This window comes from Mandrillus leucophaeus, unplaced genomic scaffold (genome assembly GCF_000951045.1).
Source record: "Mandrillus leucophaeus isolate KB7577 unplaced genomic scaffold, Mleu.le_1.0 Scaffold460, whole genome shotgun sequence".
Classification (NCBI taxonomy): domain Eukaryota; kingdom Metazoa; phylum Chordata; class Mammalia; order Primates; family Cercopithecidae; genus Mandrillus; species Mandrillus leucophaeus.
In genome coordinates this window covers 1,920,454-1,944,437 of record NW_012104921.1, presented here as the reverse complement: position 1 = coordinate 1,944,437, position 23,984 = coordinate 1,920,454, and the positions used below count along the sequence as shown (strand labels likewise).

The following is a 23,984-nucleotide window of genomic DNA, read 5'->3' as shown; positions in this document are numbered from 1 at the left end:
TGATTTATTATGAACCTCATTCTAAACCCTCTAATTGCTTGTAGGAGCTTTTCAGTTTAATTTCTTAGGTTTAACCATCAAATTGTGTAGAAAAAAATAGTTATTGGTTTTTTCCTTTCTAATGCGTATATACAATTTCTCTTTCTTATGTCATTAGCTAAGACCTCCTGTATAATATTTAGTAATGTGATATTAGACCATTCTACTTTATTTCAGACTTTTATGAAAATAATTACTTCTCACTCCCTTGTTATATGAGGTACTTGATACAGGTTAAGAAAGTTTATCTTTATTCCTAACTTGCTACACATTTATCTCAGAAATAGATGCAAAGTTTTCCAGTACCTATTGAAATGATCATATCGTTTTCTCTTTTAATCTATTAATGTAAGAATTTTGCAATAATACATTTATAGAAACTGTACCACCCTTCACTTCTAGAACAGACTTCATTTAGATTTTCAAAGGTATTGATAAAAAGTTATGCATAGTATTATCTTTAATATTTTGTAATTCCCTTATTTTATTGTTCTCTTAAATGTTCTTTAGTGAAATGATTCATTCATTATTTCTAAATATTTTTGTACAATAATAAATGCATTTAAGGGTATCTATTTTCTTCCTAAGATCATTTTAGCAATATCCTAAAAGTGCATAATGCATAGTGCTCTCACCATTCATTTCAAATTAGCTATAATTTCATGATTTGTTTGTTCTTTTTAACCTGAAGTTTCAGAATGATATTTTAAAATGTCCAAGTTAATAAATTTTGTTTGTCCTTTGTATTTTTATTTTATTTTACTGCACTAAGGTTGAGGCACATAGCCTGGGAGGTTTCTACTTTGAGGAATTTATTATGATTTTCTTTGCCACAGGGTCAAATCTGTGATTTTTTTTCCCCATAGGTTTTTGACCATTCTTTGTCTATGCCTTCCTCTCAGTTCCCCTTCAATATTTACCAATCCTCAACCCAAGAAGCTTTCCTATTTAAATCCCAGCATCTCCTATCACCTTCCATGCAAAAACGGTGGTAATATCTCTAACTATGCCTACTAGACTTTGGAATAAAGTTAATGTCTACTTTTTACTTTCTCCCTTTTCAGCCTTCAAGAAATCCACTTCAACTCTACTAAGCCCTACGCGGCACAGGGTATGACAATTAAATTTGAGGGCTGCTGTTTGGTAGGAAGATTGTGTAAGCCTCGTGCTACCTGTGAATCATTACACTCCATTGGGTTTTGGGACGGTTTCCACTGCTCTTAACTCAAATGATTGTAGTATTAGATGTTATGTGTTATGTCAGAAAATGAGACATTGAACATAACTTTATTCTTCTTTGGGAAAGAAATAACAAATTTAGAAGGGTTTTGATGATTACTATTCCATTATCAAAAAATAAGAATTTAGAAGAATATACTGGAGAGTAGAAAAGGAAGACGTAGGTGTAAAGGAAGATGGTAAGATTTATGTGTATATCTTTTTCCCCCCTCATGTTAGAGTCTATGTACTCAAATAAATGCATGTTAATGAATATATCTTTGGGGTGACAACTAATCAGTCATGCAAACACAAACAAGACAGAGGGAATAAACATCTCCAGGGATGCTTCAGAGCAAAGGTCCAGGCTCAAGGGATGCTCTCAAACTCTTTCCTGTGAACCAAGATTTGAATATTTGTGGCCATGGCCTTTCACATGGCCTCTCCCAAACCCCAAAACACATACAGAGTTGTTTGTATTCTGAAGTAAAAACATCAGAGTGAGCAAGCTAATGCTTTCATTGGGTGCTGGATTTGGAGTATCAAAATATTTAGGAAAACACAGATCTTATATTTGAATATCTTTATGATACGTAATACTGAATATTTCCACAACAAATGTAAACAATAGAATACGGGACAAAACCATTCGGCAAAGAGTTGTTGGGCTGTGAGGAGCTGAGGCTGAGGAGGGTGTCTAGTGAAGAGACAGTCATGTTCCTTACTATATCTGACAGAGACCCAGGAGAAAGGCCTGTTTATAAAAGAAGACCCATGACTCAGAAATAAAACACATACTTATGGCATAAGTTCCTGCAAAAGTAATTGTGGTTTTCACCACTGCTTTCATTTCAGAGATTAATTGAAAGTAATGGCAAAAACTGCAATTACCTTTGCACCAACCTAACCCCCCCTTTATCAAACTTTTATCCTCCTGGTGAAGAGAAAATACTTATGGCATAAGTATGTGTTTTATTTCTGAGTCATGGGTCTTCTTTTATAAACCATCAGAAAAATATAAAATAAGGGCTACTCAACTCCTATGGAATGGTCTCTCATCTTTGTACTACTAGCCACTCATCTTTTATACCTGGATATCTGGATAACAGCATTTGGTATCTAGTCCAATTAATCTCTTTATCATTCTTGCCAAAGTAAAATCCTAATTTACAATATATTGCTATCCTACTTTGAATGACAAGAAATTTACTTTCTGATTGAAGAACTGCACTGTAAGGAATCCTTCAAAAAGCCTTCAAAGAGGTCAGAGAATCAGACCGAAGTGCATCTGACTCCAAAGCCCTTACCACTGCACAATAATTCCGCCCACCCCCTGCCCCAGTTTCAATGTTGTTTTAATGCAAATCTCAAGAGCATTCATGTGGGAGCCTGGGTATCCCCTCAACAATAATTGGTTTTTTGTTTTGTTTTGTTTGAGACCCCAAACTTCCATTCTATATGTTCAATGACTTCATATTTATGCACATTTACTCAGGTATTTTAAATGAGTTATTTTTTTCTCATTTTTTGTGTGTAGATGGCATAATTAAAAAGTTTAAATAAGTTGAAAGAGCAGACACATGTATCTAGAAGGATTCGGTATATCTCTTTTATACACACAGACATACACACACACACACACACACACAAATAGACTCACACAATTCGATCCATGTGATATTTGTCCTATCAAGGCTAAAGATGTAGTGTTATTCCATTAAAAATACCACTGCACAAAATGCCACTGTAGATTGCTCTGCACTGACAAGAGTGGAAAGCCTCTGCTTCACAGAAGCAAAGCATAACTGTACTTCAGGACTGCAAGGTACTGTAGCCAAATCCTTTGAATCACTCACGTCAATATGTTATCCTCTAAAGAGGATGATCTGAATAACCACAATCCCTATGTAGGTCCCAAGAAACAAATTTATTTCAGCTTCTCGACATTCTAATCCTTATATTCCACAGAACTTCAGCAATTAAAATTATGAATGACCTCCATGCTATTTTAGTATAGGAAGTTCCTGCAAAAGTAATTGTGGTTTTCGCCACTGCTTTCATTTCAGAGATTAATTGAAAGTAATGGTAAAAACTGCAATTACTTTTGCACCAACCTAACCCTCCCTTTATCAAACTTTTATTCTCTTGGTAAAGAGAAAAGCCAGATTCTATTTACTTTTTTTTGTCTTTATTGAGAGATAATTCACATCCTATACAATTAACCCATTTAAAGTATATAGCTCAGTGGTTTTAAAAATATTCATAAGGTTGCTGAACCATTGCTGCTATCTAATTCCAAAATATTTCAGCACTGCAAAATGAAACCCCATCACCATTAGTCACGACACATTCTTCCCTCCCACAGCCCATAGCAACCACTAATCTACTTTCTGTTTCTATGGTTGTACTGATTCCAGACATTTCATATAAATGTCATAAAACATATAAACTGTGACTGGCTTCTTCATTTTGTCATAATGTTTTCCAGGTTCATCCATGATGTAACAAGTATCCGTACTTCATTTTTATAGTCAAATAATATTCTACTGAATGGGTATACCACATTTTCTTTAACCACTCCTTAGTTAATGAGTATCAATTTTTTCTACTTTTGGCTATAATTAATAATGTTACTATGAATATTTGTGTACAAGCTTTTGTATGAACATATGTTTTCAATTCTTTGGGGTATAAACCGAGAAGTAGAATTGCTGCGAACTTCTTGAGGAACTGCCAAACTGTTTTCCAAAGCAGCTGCACCATTTTACATTCCATTAACAATTTATGAGGGTTACAATCTTTCCACATTCTTGCCAAAACTTGTTTTGTCTGTCTACTTGATTATAGTCATCCTACTGGATGTGAAATAGTATCTCACTATAGTTTTGACTTGCATTTTCCTAATGACGAATGATGCTGAGCACCTTTCCATGTGCTTATTGGTCATATGTGTATTTTATTTGGATAAATGTCTATTCAAATTCTTTGCCCATTTTATAAAATTGGTTTCCCCAGTTCTTTTTAAGCCTTTGAATTTCAATGGAAATTCAATCCATGTGTTCATTATTCTTGTTCACTGATGAGTGTTTTCCAGGAAATCTTGTTAGATGCTGTTAAAGTTATGAGTTTTAAAACCCCACACTAACATCCATTAAAAGAATGTTGTCTTTGGAGTGACAGGTAATAATGATAATGTTCTAAACTGATTATCATCCATATCAAATTTAAATTCAAATCTGACTTAAGCACCAATGACAACAATCAGTGTGAAAGTTTAATATATTCAAAAATAATTATTTAGCAACACTTATTGCCAGATGTTGCACAAGGCACCAAGGATGATAAGAAGAAGAAAAAATGTTAAAACATGTAAGTGGCTTATAGTATCTCATATAATCTTTACCAAAAAATCCTATGATATTATTATCACACTTACAAATTAGATAATCATGGTCCCTTCTTTCACAGAGTATCATCTACTTTAAAACCAGCAAAAGTGTAATTATAAACAAAGTGAGACAAATGTTAATGAAGGGAACAACTGGCAGAAAAAGTTGCCCAAATGTGGTATTTCAGGTGAGTTTCTTAGGGAAGGATATATGTGGTGAGTCATGAAGGATGAATTGAAATTAGCCAGGCAAATCAAATGAGGATGAAAATGCATACAAATAGTACAGGTTGAAGGACTAGCAGGTGTAAAAGGGAACTGGAAGCAAGGCAAGGCATTTCTTCTAATGTATTAGAAGAGTTGAGTTTGTATATGAAACTCACTACTGGATTACTTCATGATATTAGTAACTTTTCACTGACTCCTGACTCTAGATTGTGTCTGTTGGCTTTATGAATGTTGATGTTCCATCCTGGATCACTGTTTATTCATCACCATAAGATGGCCCCTGGGATACATCTTTCAGGCTAATAGATTACTGACCCTGCCAAGACCTCTCAAAAATATCTGGCTAATGACATATCAATCTTCATTAACCAACCGCCCATCTCTTCTAACAGCAGCTCCTTGACCATCAAAGGTAATTTTGTCAACCTTACATTTGGAGGCTCACCTTTTATCAAAAACACAAATGTTGCTGAATAAATGCTGTTAGTCATTCCAGGATGTTTATCATTCCTACCTAAGGAATTAACTGACACATAATGATGTCCTCATCAAGCAGATAAGATGACATTCGGAAGGACAATTCAACAAGATGACCAAATCAAGTCCCCAAATGAGGCAATGGGGAGTTGAAGGAACTGAGAAAGCACAACCTAGAAATAATAAGACTTTAGGGCACTGAATATTTAAAGGATGACATTAAAGAGTGGCATTAGGATAATTTTATATATCTTCAGAGGGAACCAATAATGAAACAGAGGATTGAAACTATTATTAGAATTTGAATCTTCGAGTCTTCATTTTTGTGACTGAATAGGTATTGTTTTAAGTGCATGAGCATTTGAATTTTTTGAAAACTTAATTTCAAAATGTATTGGTGGCCATGATGTTAAATAAAAGGTTTGTCTAGATATTTGGTTCTTACTAATTAGTCTCAGTGAGGTAAAGGGATCAAGCATCTTCACAAGTTAGAATATTTGTTTAAGAAAAAAAACTTCAGGCTGGGTGCACTGGCTCACGCCTGTAATCCCAGCACTTTGAGTGGGTGGATCCTTTTAGCTCAGGAGTTCAAGACCAGTCTGGGTAACATGGCAAAACCTCCTCTCTACAAAACATACAAAAATTAGCCGGGAATGGTGGCTCGCATGCCAGTAGTCCCAGCTACAGAAGTGGGGAGGGTGCTGAGGTGGCAGGTTCACTTGAGACTCGGAGGTCTAGTCTACAGTGAGCAATGTTCACACCACTGCACTCTGGCCTGGGTCACACAGCAAGACCCTGGCACAAAAACAAACAAACAAACAAAACTTTAGGTCTTTAAATAAAAATAAAGCTACAACCAGTCCCAAGATAGCAAAATTTTTAATATTTATTATAAGATATATTTTGGTGTACTTTATTCACTTTTACTATAGCATTAATATGCCAAGTTTCTTCAAGATGTACTGCATGCTTGGAAATTGTTATTAAGCAAATTCCCTTTGTTGATGGCAAATTCAGATCTAAGGAGAAGAGCTTCCTATATCTATGATTAGCACCTGTTTCAGAAGCAGATTAGTTATGGAATAAAGTTGTCCCATAAAGTTAGTTTACTCAGTAAACAGAGTATGTTTCATTATTGTTACTAGTAAAGAATTTTAAAAGACATACAATTTACTTCCCTAAGTAAAAGGGAAAAATAGAAAAATATAGAGTAATTATTTTACAGTTTTTGTCGCATTAAGAATCATACCTACTTAATCATCCCAGAATTCCAATTCATAAATTTTAAAATCCCACCATATAAAAAATAAATTCAAGGAGCTTATTAACACAAATTTCAAGACAGCGAGAAGGGACAGAGTCAGGGAAGGGGCACACAAGGGTTTTTCAGGATTATAGCATTGCTCTCATTGTTCAGTGGGACAGTTGTTGTATTAGGATTCTCCAGAGAAACAGAACCAATAAGAGAAATAGATAGATATAGATGCAGATACATAAAAAGACTTATTATAAGAAACTGGCTCAAATAATTATAGAGTCTGAGAAACCCCAAGATCCGCAGTTGGTAAGCTGGTGACCCAGGAGAGCCAATGGCATAGTTCCAGTCCAACTCTAAGTTCTAAGGCAGGAGAAGGCTGACGCAACAGCTTGGAAACAGGCAGAGAGAGCAACATTTCCCCTAGTCATTCTTTTTATTCTATTCAGGCCTTCAATTTATTGGATGATGCCCACACACATCAGGGAGAGCAATCTACTTTATTCCGTCTACCAATTTAAATGGTAATCTCATCCAGAAACACCCTCACAGACACACCCGGGATAACCTTTAACCAAACATCTGAGAACTCTATGGCCCCGTCAAGTTGACACAAAATTAGCAATCCCAGTTGGTTATACTGATAGTCACTAGTGTTCACGATTACTTCTTTACACAGTGTGTGTGTGTGTTTATTCTATATTTAAGAAGGAAAGTTGAATTAAAAAACAGAACTATGGCAAGCAGCACTAGAATTCATGTTATCAAATGCAGTAAAAAATAATAAAGACCTAAAATGGGGTTTTGAATAAATAAATGAAGAAGAGACAAATCTTCTTGATGGAAGAATTCTATTTAATATATGCAGACACTCCACTCTCCAGAGGGTGGACCTTCTCTTCCCTGCATTGAGGGTGAGACAGATTTAGTGACAGAGTTGGGCAAAGGAAGAAAATAGAAACTGTACAGTGGAGAAACCTGACAAACACAACTTTAACCAAGTGATAAAGGTTAACATTATCAGTGATGTCATGTGGATATCATGTACCCCTATGTGACATGATAAGAAAGCTACTTCACTTCTATGGTATTCTTCCACAAAATCTGTAACCCCAGTTTAATTATGAGAAATACATCAGATAAACCCAGATTGGTGACCATTCTACAGGATACCTGGCCTGTATTACTCAAGATGGTTAAGTCCATGAAAAATGAGGAAAGTCTGAGAAACTGTCACAGACCAGACCCCCAACAGACCAGAGGAGACTGTGAAAATATAACAACAAAATGCAATGTGCTAGAGATTGAGTCCTGAACAGAAATAGGACATTAATGAAAAAGACTGGTAAGTTCAAATCATATACCAATGTTGATTTCTTAGTTTTGACAAATGTACCATGACAATGTAAGATGATAATATTCGGGGAAAATAAATCTGGGTGAGGCAAACTGTGTATATTTTGCTACTTTTCTGTAAATCTAAAATTATTCCAAAATACAAGTTTGTTAACAAAATATATTAGGTTGGCTACTGAAACCCTTGCTAGGGTCGTATCATCTATGAAGGACAATCTGATTTCAAAACTAGAAAGATGCATTTGTGCTTGTCTCCCTCGTTCTGCATGTTAAGTACTCCAGGAGACCAAGAATAGATTTCAGTCATTAGAGATGGCAAACCAAGACCTCTGCTCAGCACTAAAAGTTTTTAAAAGCAAAGAAAGAACAAGAATAGAGATTTATACATGAGATAAGCCCAAGTTTGCTGTTGACCTTGAAGGACAAAATAGATGAATCTATTTGGCTCAATAGATAAATATTACACATTTGTCCTGGGTAGAAAAGGTGGTATATTGAGGCTATATAATTAAATATTTTTCATTAAAATTTTATAACAATTGTTATAACATGTTAGAAAGTCCAATGCATTCTAAAGAGTAAGAGAGGCCAGGACTATGCTAATTAGTGTAAAGGAAGGGAATAATATTTTAACTTTAGAAACCTAAGACTACATGGACTTAAACTACACTGCACTATTTGGTAGTTAAGACAGCAATTGACAGTCACACAGCTATAAACTAGATCCAACACAATAAACAATGCAAATACAGAAGTAAATAAGACAGTGGAATAATGTGGGGCTTTTTTCCTTCATTAGTGGTTAGAAATCACTACATGCAATATGAAACAAGAGTCACAGAATTTTAACTTTGCGATTTTCCAAATACATTAACTGCTTAAAACCAAATTTAAATTTTTAAAAATTGAGATCCAATTATGAAATCTTAAATTGCCAAGCAAACATATCAATCATGAACAAGTCTTTTCAGAATGACTACATTCTATCTGGTACTGACCTAACTGTCATATGGATCTTTTAAGAACCACAGCTTACAGTCCTTGTTCTTTAGTACTGTTAATCTTGATGGAGACATAAGGTAAATAAACGCCTATCAAGTAAATCTATTTTAGTAAGTTTGTGTCATGCTCAACCATTACTTTTCATGCCCTGACTTCATAGAAAGAAAATAACTTTTTACAGGTTGATTCTCACAAATATAAATTATGTTTTTAAGTCTGTGAAATTCACATGATGAAAGAGCTCATGTGGGATCATCATTAACACATAGCCAAATGAATTCAACTTAGGCCTTTAAACTTATATGAGTATTGAAAAGGATTAAGCAAAGCAATTTCAAACTATCCAACTTTTGTCCCAGAACAAGTATGTCTAACTCACTGTGAAGAAAGTTGTCTTTGGAAAGTAATACCAGATCTTTATTGTTTCCTAACACCTATCATTCCCAAATAATGTGATTGCAGAGAGCACAGTGAAACAAAAGGTAGTTTTTGGATTTCATTTTTCAGCACCACAAGATTAGTATGGGGGAGAAAATTCTTTTTTTTCTCTTCATCATTTTTTTCCCCTAAATAGGGGACTAACTAACTGCTTGCCTCATTGAGAATTCTCCACACAGCTCTACATGATAAGTTTTTCTCTGGATTAACAAGTTATAATGATCAGAACCTCAAGAAACTTCTGAGGAAAATAAAAATAGGATAAGATCAGACCCAGGGTTAGCCAGAAATTTTTCATTTTCTAGAAACTGAAAGGCTGAAATTGCTTTATAACATGAAAAATAATTCAGAGCTGATTCAAATCCTAATTCTTGTATTAAAAGATATGTACTAAAGAAGCTATTTGGTATATTTATGTGTCAACTTTAAGCCTGAAGTCAGCACTGGTAGCAGACTGTAGATGTCTTGAATGTTAAAAAAGTGAAGGTACAAATACATTCTGGTGTAGCATTGCTCTTTTCAAATACATTTTTCTATTTTATTCCACTATACTGGCATAATGAATAGTGCTATTGCTGTTTAAGACTTAAAACAGCTGCATTTCTAATTTTGGCAGATTATGAGGGATTTTTATATGGGTTGCATGTTAAAAGCAAATAAATGACATGCCAACCAGCAGAATGAGAGTGCTGGGCAGATGGTGGCATGGCTGAGTTATTGAACTGAAGTGTTATGCGCCACCAATCATGGAACAAAAGGAATATCTGGCAGCTTTTCAAGTGAAGCCCAGTCTTTTACCTCCAACAAAAATAATTAGTGTCCATGAAGTCTTCAGATAGCCATTTAGTAGCCATTCTCCAATTGGCTTTGTTAATGTAGGCAGCCTTCAATGACTTTTAATGATCATTGATCTTGAGGGTATGAAGTATTCTGCCTTTCCTTCCTCTCCTCTTCCAGGATCTTTTGTCGTGTGTGTGTGTGTGTGTGTGTGTGTGTTGGGGCGGGGGGTGGGGGGGGCGGTGGTGGTGGTGTGTGTGTGTGTACAGAGAAAGAGAGAACTGAATATGGAAATAAAGTATTTGTTACGATTTTTCATCACTGCATAGGAAGAAATCAAAAGGCATTCCAATATGACCTCTTAGTAAAAAAGAGCATCTATCCACATAAAACCATAAAACAATCTTGATTGATATTGACCTTCATTGACCAATTCTGATTAATACATTTTTAAACCTGCATTCAGAATGCCACTAGGTACATTTATCCAAAATCTAGATGATTCGTTTGTGAATAAACATCAAGGAATTCACCAAAGAAAGATCTGGTCTTTAAGAGCAGGTTTTTATATGATTCAAGGCAGCTTATGAAGTATAAAAATAAAGTTATATGACTGTTTTTTAAATGGATATTCTAGAATTTATATACTTAACCAAATGTTGTCTTTTCTAACTTAGACAACATCCATTGTCAGTTACTGACATTTTATTATATTTTGTATGTTTCTGTAAGCCACCAAAACTTACACCATGCATTTTTGGAAAATATGAGATAAAACAGGGAAACAAAGCCATTCATAAATGGTACTCATAGGCTATATATTTTATCATAGTACTGCATTGCTCTTCCTGATCTATTTCTTTTTCTCCTTTCTACTTTCCCTGTATCCTTTCTTTCTAAGATGATTTTACAAAATCCTTATGTCCTAAGCAATGTGCTCGATACTTTACATCATAACCATGATCAATTGTCAGTTTGCAGATCAGGAAACTGTGGTACTCAAACACTAAATAATTTTCTTAATGCCACACAGCTAGTAAACACAGCAGCTACTGAAATTAAACTCAGGCAGGTTACTTCTAGACCTGTTCTTTTAATCAGTAGGGTATTCTATGTAGCACAGAATTAAATAAGATACAGATAATTTAAAACCCTGGAGAAATTGGGAATTATGCCAAATACAACAAGTTAGTATAATAAATGAAATGCAGTATTAACTTATACCATTATTAAAAACAGTCTACAAATTAGATTTGAGAGTCCAAAACCAAAGCAGAAACAAACATTAGATGTAATAAGAGTAATATTTCTCATAAAATGGAGCTATTTGGGGTACTAAGGTATGAGGAATTTGTGCTGTAAGGAAATCACTGGGTGATATAGTAAACAATTTCTTCCATGAGATTTCCACAATATGCTTCCACAATAAATATGGGCGAAGAATATGAACAGACACTTTTCAAAAGAAGACATTTATGCAGCCAACAAACATGAAAAAATGCTCATCATCACTGGTCATTAGAGAAATGCAAATCAAAACCACAATGAGATACCATTTCACACCGGTTAGAATGGCGATCATTAAAAAGTCAGGAAACAACAGGTGCTGGAGAGGATGTGGAGAAATAGGAATGCTCTCACGCTGTTGATGGGACTGTAAATTAGTTCAACGATTGTGGAAGATGGTGTGGCGATTCCTCAAGGATCGAGACCAAGAAATATCATTTGACCCAGCAATCCCTTTACTGGGTATATACCCAAAGGATTACAAATCATTCTACTATAAAGACACATGCACACGTATGTTTATTGTGGCATTGTTCATAATAGCAAAGACTTGGAACCAACCCAAATGCCCATCAATGAGAGACTGGATAAAGAAAATGTGGCACATATACACCATGGAATACTATGCAGCCATAAAAAAGGATGAGTTCGCGCCCTTTGCAGGGACATGGGTGCAACTGGAAACCATCATTCTCAGCAAACTAACACAAGAACAGAAAACCAAACACCGCATGTTCTCACTCGTAAGTGGGAGTTGAACAATAAGAACACACGCACACAGGGAGGGGAACATCATACCCTGGGGCCTGTTGGGGGATAGGGGGCTTGGGGAGGGATAACATCAGGAGAAACACCTAACATAGATGATGGATTGATGGGTGTGGCAATCCACCATGGCACATGTATACCTATGTAACAAACCTGCACGTTCTGCACATGTACCCCAGAACTTAAAGTATAATTTAAAAAATAAAAATAAATAAATAAATAAATAAATATGCTACCAAAATTTACAAGTGTGTTATTTATAACATCATTCAATATGTCACATTGAAGGTCATTTTAGCAAAAGTATTTCTGCAGGCTGTACATGTGTGTAAACAGTGTGATCCAGGTTTGTACCCTCTTTGGAGTGAAATTTGATTTATCTAGTTGCTCTGTCCAATAGAACTTTTTTCAGGTACTGAAAATGTTCTATATCAATATGGCAGCCATTAGCCACATGTCTCTATTGAACACTTGAAATGTGGCTATTGTGACTTAGATGTAAATAGTCACATATGGTTTAAAGCTACCACACTGAACAGTGCAGACCTAGATAAATGGTTGCACTGCATATCTCTCAGCCAATTCTCATCAGTGGAATTTCATACTTTTGTAACAAATAGGCAAAATAAAAACCCAAACATTGTTATTCTCTAGTTTAAGCCTCAAGCACAAGAAATTTGTGCTGTCCAACTCAGCAGAAAACCAAAGGTTTTTTCAAACATTCTAACGAAAAACAAATCCTATCACCTCTTTATTGAAGTGAGCCAAAATTATCCCTCTTTGCAAGATACTGTAATTGCCTAAAACATTTTTCATAGTATTGTCATATTCTATAACTCATACATTTCATTACATCCTATGTGTCAAGCTTTCATTTTTGACATGGATTGTGATATTTTTGAAAATAAACCCCAAATAATCCAGAATCAAATTTAGTAAATAAGCCACGTGTGTTTTAGAAGCCAATTTATATAAAGACAAAAATAACAACCTAAAGCCTTACTATGTATTTTTTAGAATGATTCTTAATATCCCAAGTCCTGCTGTGCCATCGAGGCCCTAACATGGCACTTACGTAAATTACACCAGACCATTAAACTTCCAATCTAAGAAGCAAATATAAGGAATTTTTAGCCTCACAGTAACCAGAGAATAGAGATGAAAGTCCCCTTTGTGTGGTTTTCATTGCCCTCATGTTCTTTTCCTGTTTACATGGGAGACAGTTATAATACTGTCTTCAATTAGCACAGTAATAGATGAAAAGAGAAGAGAAGGAGAAACAATAATTTCTGGCTGAAAATCCACTTGCCAGATGTTGAGGAACTAGGCCTTAGGCTAATTCTGTGTGAAGAGAGGAGCTTGATATGTTCTTCCATGAAAACCACGGCATGTACTGCTGACAGAGATCTATGGAGATTTCGAATCCAGTTCTGGAGCACATGACTCAACTTTTTCTGTAGGTCTTGCTAGCTGACCCTTAGGCAGGGACAGCTGTTCTGCTAAATGGATAAAACTACAGAGCTCTAATATGGGTAGGAGGAGGGGAAGAAGGAACAGCAGGAGTGGTCAGCCAGACTTCAAGATAACAATCCTCTTTCCTTCCAGACTCTGAAATAGAAAGGCCAGGGCCCAAGGCCATCTTCAGGGCCACCTCTTAGGAGCTGTAACACAGATATGAAACACAGAGGCTCCAGAAAGGAAAAGACAATGAATAAATTGATGAAGTCAAATGAGATGAGTACTGGGGGATACATCAAAAAGAGTAACTACTGAATATATCTCAGAAAGCAAGCAAGAATATTTAGGAAGAAAAGAGCAATGGTTGGGAAAACTGATTCACTGAAGAGTGAATTTAGTACAACAGCAAATGGGGTTATTTGGTCATGGTGATGAACACAATCCAGGAGTCATAGAAATTAGGAAAACAATTGGTATTCTATGAATTAAGTATAATTTTGCTTGAGAAATACTGTGAAACAAACTGCAATGTTTAAAAACAGGACTTTTTAAAATAAACAATTTTCTAAAAGATATTTTTTGACAATATTTAGGTGATAACAAGAGTCCAGAAAAAAAAGAATTAATCAGATTATAATATTAATTTTACTAATAGATTATGTCAAGAAGAACTAATGGTAGACACTAAAATTCAATTCCTATACAACAACATTAACTTTTGGATATCATATATAGGACATCAATTTAATTATTCATGTATTTGCTGGCTTGTACATTTCACTGATTTAAGGATTCCTTCTTTCACTCAATAAATAGATATTGATCGCATGTGATATACCAGATCCTAAAGATTCAAATATTAAAACAAATCGCTCCTATTTCAAGAAATGTGTAGTGCAGTGGGCTGGGGGTGGAGGGGGCGGTGAGAGGATTGAGTACTTTACATTTGGCAACAATCTTGTGAAATGCTTTATATTTATTCTCATGAATTCTACAGACCAACCATATATTAGAGATACTGTTAATGCTATTTTACAGCAGATGGATCAAGATTCAGGGAAATGAGGTGGACTTGCTGAACATTATATAAGAAATAAATGACAACTCCAAAGTATTGACTGAAAATCAGCTACTTATGAAATTGAAGCTATGTGGAGATATAACATAAATATGATGCATATTTCTGAATTAATATATGTGAAGCACTTGGAATAGTGCATAACAACATATTATAAATGCTATATGTCCTTATATTACCATCACTATTGTTACTATTATTTCTAAAAGAACAATATGTGGCAAGAAACATTATTTATTTAAAAGTATACAGCATGAAGAATATAATGCAGCAGAATGGAAAATGTGCATAAAATTTTCATATGAAATAAAAGGCTTCAAAAGACTTTTCACTTCGGGTTTGTCTTAGTCCCCAGTTGACCTGGACAGAATTTCCAGCACTATTGTGTCATTGCTGTTACATCTCCTCCCTGGAGAATCCACTTTATAAGGAGATAAATAACCAAGAAAACTATCAAAGGGAGGAAGAAGTGCTCCAAGCACAATATCCCTACTGAAGTCACAAGTAGGGAAAAGTGGGAGTCTATGGAAATATTCCAATCTATTTGCTGTCTGCATTCTCTTCTCTGAGAAAATGGTTTAGTGTGGCACAAAGAAATTAAAACCACGTTGATACAGTTAGGCTTTGTGTCCCCACCCGAATCTTGTCTTGAATTGTAATCCCCACGTGTCGAGGGAGGGAAGTGGTTAAATTATGGAGGTGGTTTTTCCCATGCTGTTCTCATGATGGTGAGTGAATTCTCACAAGATCTGACGGTTTTAGAGACGGTAGTTTTCCCTGAGCTCTCACAGGTACGTCTGCTACTGCCATGTGAAGAAGGTCCTTGCTTCCCCTTCTCCTTCTGCCACGATTGCAGGTTTCCTGAGCTCTCCCCAACCATGTGGAACTGTGAGTCAATTAAGCATCTTTTCTTTATAAATTACTCAGTCTCATGTAGTGTCTTTATAGCAGTATGAAAATGGACTAATACACAGGTTTACTTGAAAGATAAGAATGGAAAGAGAATATTAACGGTCATAAAAAGGAAATGCTGAAGACACATTTAACATAAGCCATACTTGGGAGAAAAGAGAAATGATGTATATTGTCACATTTAAAGTTTCCACTGTTACAAAACCACCTGCAAAGATAATTGCAACTGAAGTTAGATAAGAGTTGGCTCCATTCAGCCTGTAACACTAGTACAAACACAAAGAAATATAAATTGAGCATTGAAGGCCAGGTCTTATAAAACCTTAATTGCCCAAGGAGTAGGAGGGCTGAGAGGGTGTTGCCTATAATTAATTCTGCTTTCTTAAAAGCAAACAAACAAAAACTTTATCTATGTAATGTACTTTTGACGAAATAATACAGTGACTTAATATATCACTCTTGGGGTTTTTATCTTCTGCCTAAATTTCAGAGAAGATAAAATATTGCTACGTTGCTAACCAATGTTTTATATCTAAGAGAAATTAATATAACTGGTACAATGCTATACAAAGTCAGTAATTTGCACCTTCTATAAAAGAAAAAAGAAGTTTAATAAAATGGTGTTACCACATATTTTCTTTCTGGTTTCTGGTTTAGGCACTGAATCTTAGTAGGAGAAAAACATGCTTATAAGGATTTCTTAAATATAGTGACCCTAAGACACTAGTTCCATTTTGATCAGAATTGTGAGCTCATGATGGGATCCTGGTGATGCAGTGGCACTGTTATACTGCTTTATATTTTGTATTATAACTATAGAGAAGAAGCTTCAGGGTTTCTTAACCTCATTAAAGTTTGAGTATATGAATTAAATATTTACATTTTTATGAGGAAGATGATGATAATGGTCTATGATAAACATCATCTCAATGGTTCCTGAAGCTCACTGCTACCTTTGCTGTTACAAATATCAATGGTCCCTGAAACATAAACTCATACTGTAGCAGGAATTCTTTGAACAAGTCCTCAACTATTTCTGTTTACTTGTTCAAATTCAAAGGGCTAAATGGTATTGAAATGGTATTCATAGTGACTAAACACTTAGATTCAGACTCTGGTGTTACTCCTACTATCTGCAGGACATAGGCAAGTTACAATTTATATTCTATAGCTTCAAATATCTGACTTCTCTACTTTCCAGAGTCATTGTGAAGGAAACAAATTACTTATATAAACCGCTTCAAAAACCTGTGATATTATGTAAGCAAAGATTTCATGCTTCCTAACTCCTACTTTTCTATGGCTCAAATCTTCTGTGCAGAGAGACTGGATCATCCTCTCAGACAATTTCTTCCATGGTCATAACACAGAGGAGTATCTCTAGAGTGGCCTGCTGAACCAGGACTCACCAGATGCTCAGAGAGGGAAAAAGTATTCCAGGAGAAAGTGAACTTGGGCATGATTTTGGAGAGTCATGCTTCATATCAGCATGCATCAAAGGTCTGAAGATTCTTGCAGCAAATAATTCCTCTAAAGTTGTTTAGTCCAACATGTCCCAAAGTTAACAGACCAGGATTCCCTTTTGTGGTATGTTTAATAAGCATACACATCATATTTAAAGGCTGCTTAGAGTGTGAGGAGAAGCAGCAATCTTAATAGTTTGCATTTGTTGTGGAGTTGCTGTGTATAGAAACTGTCTGAGGTGCTTTACAAGCAATAATTTATTTTAATTTATGTAAACACCTTACAATATAGGTGCTAGGGTTATCCCCGTTTTACAGATGAGGAAACGTGGGCACAGAATGATTACATGTCTTGGCAATGATGTAAGTAGTGAGGAATAGAAAAAGGATATGAACTCATATGTTCTGGCCCTGGAAATTATACTCTATCCTCATGTCTAATGCTTTATTTCCAGAATGAAAACAAAAATAGAATGCATGTAATATTATCACTGTATGATATTTTCATCTAGTAGAAGCTTTTTGTTTGATTAAAAAACAAACAAACAAAAAAATCCTGAAGCCCAAGCCAGGCACGGTGGCTCACACCTGCAATCCCAGCACTTTGGGACGCTGAGATGGGCGGATCACAAGGTCAGGAATTCAAGACCAGCCTGGCCAATATGGTGAAATCCTGTCTCTACTAAAAATACAAAAATTAGCCGGGCATGGTGGCGTGCGCCTGTAACCCCAGCTACTCTGGAGGCTGAGGCAGGAGAATTGCTTGAACCCGGGAGGTGGAGGTTGCAGTGAGCCAAGATTCCAGCCTGGGTGACAGAGCAAGACTCAAAAAAAAAAAAAAAAAAAAAATCCTGAAGCTCAAAGGTTTTGCAACGTGTACAAAATCACAAAGAAAATCAATGGTACTACCTTCCTGAGAAATTAGTTCTTCAGCCCCTCAGATAAGTACCTGAACCATTTGGCAAACACATTGAACAATGTATGAGGGCAAGACTTGTGGTGGGCTAAAGGAAATGCCATCACACTCTCACAATGCTGTAGCTCTCCTGAGAGTTCTATTCATTTTTTCATTCCTCCTTCATCAAATCCATCAAAAATGGTGATTATGTTTGTTTAATTTTACTTCTAAAATATGTCTTGACCTCTCTGCCTCATTTTCAGCTCTTCCGTCATGGCCTGAGAATAGGCCCACGCCTCTTCCGCCTGGACTACAGGGCCAGCTCTCTAATGAGGCTCCCTTCTCTTGATAGTGAGGACCAAATAACTAACTACATGTGAAAACAGCTTTTTGCAAAAGTTATAATACACGATAATCTACTGTAAATCTGTAATGAAAGAAGCCCAAGAAAAACATCTATTTTTTAACCTTAAATGTAAGAAAGAAAGATTCAACATTTATCTCTCAAACTTTTAAAACTGTGACTTTATTTGAGGAATTCTTGTAGTCCTTTTCTAGTCTCTATTTAATGACCTACAAGATCCATACACATACATACATAAACACACACATACACACACTGATAATTATTAGAGATCAAGCCAAAACCAACCAAACAGAGTCTGAGTCACGTAGATGTAGTCCTGTCACTAATTTGTTTGCTAAGGCTGAATTATCAGAATTTGATAGAGGCCCATCAAGAAGAAGGCTTCAAATACATTCCATAACCTTGATTTTACAGTTCAGTACCATACACTTGAACTTGACTTTGGCTTTGGTTAAAAAAAAATTTCCATGTTCAGTGTTTTCCTACTTGGTAAGAATAGTAAGAATGCTAGTCCTTTGTTTAACACACAAAGAAAATTTGCCAGGAGTGGGGATAGGTGGGGTAGGGAACTTTCATGCAGTTGTTATTTTTTTCCTCAATAACCCAATCCATTTACTCATGAGCAATCTTTTCCTGGCTTACTGCGTTTAAATGTACTAGCTCACACTAGTCATGTTTTTCAAAAGAAAGGGAGGGAGAAAAAAATCAGCAAATTAGCCAGAAGCAGCTTGGTTAGTTTTCACTCCCAAAGCAGTTAAAAGATGATGAAAAGTCTGAGCAGAAAATGATATAAGCAAAGAAAAAAAAAATCTTGATGTTGTCTGAAGAAACAAAATTAACCTTGAAATTTTTCCCATTTTTTTCTCTCATTTTTACTGCAGTCCTATGTCAGAAAATGTTCCTGCTGGTAGATTGTTAAATATAAAAACAACCAGGTTATGTTTACATCAAACTACAGAGTAAAATTTAATTTGTGATAAGGAAAAGAAAGTTTGGATAAATAAAATTTAACAGTAAAACTACAGGGCTTCAGAAGGAAAATGTCCACAGCTTGTTTATTCCTTTACCCACTGCAGTTTTGGTGAAACTGATGCTTAACTACACCTCCAGGAAATAGCATATATCCCAGGGCAATCAGCACCCTTCCTGGGACTGGGTCAGGAATGAGTATGTAATCCAAGCTCCCCTGCACCTATGGCCTGAAGTGTCCTTGCTGCTATCACTTGCCTTGCCTCAAATTATAACATGGTACAATGCTGCTCACTTGATAGGCCCTAATTTCTCTTATGTGGGCCAAAAGAATGCATAGCAAGAAGACTTGAGGTTCAGCTTATTTTTGAGGATATATCTATAAGCAATATTTTACAACAAACTGATATTTTTATAAAATGTTGTATATGTAGTAACTTCATTCTCATAGCCAGTAGTTAATATGTGAACTCATACATATTTATTGAGAACTGCACATCTATGGATAACAAAAGGATGAGGTAGGGAAAATATTGCTGAACAACAGTTAGGCTAGGTGCAAGTTGGATCTGCATTTACTCAGGTAGGCTGGGAACTGTGTGTCCTATGTGACTCAGCAAAAGAGTGGCAAAAATGGGTGGTAAAGTAATGCAGATTATTAACAGGTATTACAGGCCCTGCCCGGGTATACAAGGTCACTGAAACTTCATCAAAGTGTAGTGTAAGACATGAATATAATAAGCCGCATGCTATGTGGAGAAAAAAGAAATAGAAAAATATAGTCAAAAATGGTAGGGAGTTAATGATTAAAATACAGTGAAAAAGACAGGGAACAGGAATGTGTACTTGGTAGAGATGGCCAAGATGGACAGGCTAGAGTAGGAGAAGAGGAGTGCTACCAAGTGGAGATTTTGAAGCTGGAGCCTTGTCTTACTGGTGAAGTCAGGAATGGTACTATGGGTGACTGATAACAAAAATAAGCAATAAGGAATCTGAGGAATCATAAACATGAATGTTAACAAAACCAAGGATGAATGGGTACTTAAAATGGAAAGTAAGATTAGAAATCTGACACCGATTATTGCCATACTTAAGTGGAAATGAGTCTTCAAGGAAAATAAATCACTTCACTGCAAAGATGACATAAATAATTAAATGGCAATGGGAAATCAGAAGAGGGCCATATCACTCAACTCCTCGACTAAGAGTGGAGGAAAATAAGAGGCAAAGCCTCTTGGAAATGGGATATCACCTTCAGGAGAGTCAGGATGCAAGGAAGACATAAAGACTGGGAAAAAGAAAGGAACATCAGGCATTTGATCACAATAGACTCAGGGCCTAAAAAGGCTAAGGGAAAAGAGATAAGAGATATGGGTAAGAAACAGAGTTGTAATACAGGGCGGTGGAATGGTTTAAAAAAACTATTGTAAACATAAACACTTATTGAGCAAATCACAACGTTAAGCAATAGAATGGGAGAGGAGCTGGGAGAACACTGTTGCCGATGGTCATGGGAAAGCGCAGGCGATCTAAACGTAATTGTGTGTGTATGCAATTGATATACATAATTGAATAATTTAAAGGGTCAATGACATTGAGAAAATGGCACTATGTCATTCAAAACTAGAATTAAACTGTTACAGAATAGCTCCTTTTAAATACCAGCAAAATAGCTGGTAAGAGTAAGGGAGCCATTCTGGAATCTGGTGCTGGGAAAGCAGGTAAGGAAACGGGCTGCTCTTCAATGCCCTGTCAACAACTGTGGCCAGGAAAACAGGAGAGATGGAACATAAAGGGTCGATGGCAGGGGAGGTGGGGCATATGCACAATGAAGTTCTCAATTTGCAAAGATGGGAGAGGAAAAGCAGAAAGCTGTTCTCATGCAGCAAGGGAATTCTAGAGGGCTATATCAGGTCAACACAAGGGAACAGCAGGTCTGGCTCATTAACGCTGGGATAATATGCAAATAGGCAGTCCTCTCCTACATAAATACACCCACACACAGGTTGCATTCAATCTGTCTGCTACTACTCTAAAGTGCTTGATAACAAAAGTAAAATGGAAAGAATAATACATTATATTTAGAAATGCAATTTTTAAAATCCTCATATATTTCTGGACATTGACATAAGGCAAAAGGATTCATAAAACATATTACATTATTTACAAAGCAGCCTAGCTATGAGTTTAATATGAATTATGGCAAGAACTGATCCAGTGCATGATTTCCCTGAATAATTAATTTAGTGTTCAGAAACAGGAAACTTAGAAAACAACATGTCTAGTCTGTAGTTTTGAGAGGTCAGGTGCAGTAAGCAAATGTCAAAAGAGCCAAAGGAAAGGAAAAAGGAAAACCCAGACAAAGCAAGTGACTTCTTCAAAAAAAATTAATAAAAAACCATCAAAGCTTTTGCTTTTTTAGTTTGTTTATTTAACAACTGGCAACCCTATAGACAATAGAAAAATAATTACTTTTATCTTGCATAAAAGTTGTTTTATAGGATCCATCTACACAATGAAATTGTGGCAATCCCAGGATCTCACACAATGGTAGGCAACCAATAAAGATAAAAAGATAACTAGACTGAATCAAAGCAAAGTGAATAAAACAAAGATAAATTGAATTATAATCAGTGCATCCAATTACTGGGCTCTGAACAAGTTGAGGAACTTGAGGAAATAAAGTTGAGGCTCTGTAACGCTACTGGACTTCCTTTATTCAAAGAGATGGTAAGCAAAGAAGTCAGGAGAGGAGAAAAGAGCAAGTCAAACCAAGTTTCTCAATAATTATTATCTTTTTAACAAAAATTAACAATAAAAATTTGGACACATTATCATTGCATTGAGTATCATTGCAAGGATCTCCACTCTAGCTGTTGTTCTCTGGTGCTTTTTAAGAAAGTTAAATACATCCTTTTTTTTCTCTGTTTGGATAGGCACAGTCCTATTACTGACTGCTAAATCCTAAACAAGAAATACAAATGTGAGCAGAGGCAAATGCAACCATTTCTCAGGGACTGAGTTAACTAGCATCACATGGCATGACCTGACCTGCTCTAACTCCTGGGCTCTGGCTTCCTCCTTGGTCTTGGCTTACCTCACAGCTACTGGACTTTTGACCTTAGTAAGTCAATGGCTTCTTAGCCCTGGTGTTACTTCTTGGCTTCCACACACTCTGTACATTTGCAGCCCTGACAGCTAATTTAGCTTCACTGTTGGTGAGTTTCTTGTTTGCTTTTGCTGCTGTCCAAATGATTCAAGGTGCTGAATGACGCCATCTGTATGTTGCCAGAAGTTGAGAGGGGGCTGGGAGGAAACGTTAAGTCAAGAGACGTGATTGGAGCAGTACTGGGTATGGACACAGCCAATTAAAGGGAAATCTTTTGTTTCCCTTTTTCACGTGGACAGAGCTCCAACATCTCCTCTTGGAGCTGTGTTTGAGATATGCTTTTTATGTTGTCTTAAAAACATATGCCCAAGAATTCTTCAAATACAACTTCTAATCTACGGATAAAGAAAAAGTATAAAAGTATACTACCTGACAAGACCACTTCAATAAGATCGCCTTCCTGGATATCACTGGCCGTTCTCACCAGCTGAAGGATGTTTTCAGAGGTAGGGTCATGACGAAAAAGCAGGATCTTATCATACATTCCATAGAAACCACATTCAGGGAACTGCAAATACAAATACCATGAGAGTGTAAATGTCAAAATCTTTTCAAATATTTTGTTTTAAATATTTCAGGGCACAAATACAAGCTAATTAGAAAAGTTCAAAGTATCTAGATGATTAAAATTTTTTTTAATTAACAAATAAATAAATGGTAGAGTTGACATTGGGAAGACTCCAAATCAGAAGGAAAGAAATCACATAGATCATGGGGGCAGGAATGGTCAAGTGGTTTTCTAATTAGAGAGCAAGAAAACAAGAGAATATGAGATAAGATTAAAATAAGTTCTGGCAGTAAAGTGGTTAAGAAATATAGGTGGGAAGAGGTGTACACCTTCACGTGATTTAGAGCAATCCAATAACATAAAAAATGGGAGTCGCTTCATTCCAATTCTATTACACATAATAATGGCAATTTGTTTGCAAAAAACTGGGTCTGTCTGTTTTGGCATATTCAAAAATAAGAGATGATTCAATAAATCTAAACATATTCTGTATGTGAGCAGTAGCATTATCTAGGTCCTTTGATCAGGAGACCAGGGGAGGCAACCCAACTCTCCCTTCTGTTGCCCCTACTGCATTCCATTCCATTCCGTTTTCATGCAATCTGTCAATCCACAATCTCATGAGCAGTGTAAGAGAAGGTCCATCTGCACAGCATGGAGGGTTTTTGTTAAAGCAAACAACCTAGGCTAATTCATTATGTGAAAAGGGCCCTTTTCTTGTAATGACTTTTTCACACAATTATTGAAGAATGCTATTTCTGCCATAAATTGACATTTGTAATGCAGTGGGAAAAGATGCAAACTCAGGGAAAAAGAAAATTATCTTTCTTCATCCTGGAATTGATGACAGATCTGACACTTACGTCAATATAGGTGGACTTTAAGAAGTTACTGTCGGGGAGAAATGTCCAGAATCTAATACCTTCTGG

General features: G+C 35.9%; 1 protein-coding gene across 1 annotated transcript in view; it reads right to left on the bottom strand.

The window, feature by feature from the left end:
• The window catches only part of PRKD1 (protein kinase D1), a 161,825-nt gene extending 138,774 nt beyond the window's left edge, over positions 1-23,051 (bottom strand). Inside the window, exon 1 of the mRNA XM_011994771.1 lies at positions 22,917-23,051. Within this exon, the coding sequence (XP_011850161.1) occupies positions 22,917-23,031 (115 nt within the window). The 5' untranslated portion in view covers positions 23,032-23,051. The remainder of the gene's footprint in view (positions 1-22,916) is intronic.
• Between the last annotated feature and the right edge of the window lie 933 nt (positions 23,052-23,984).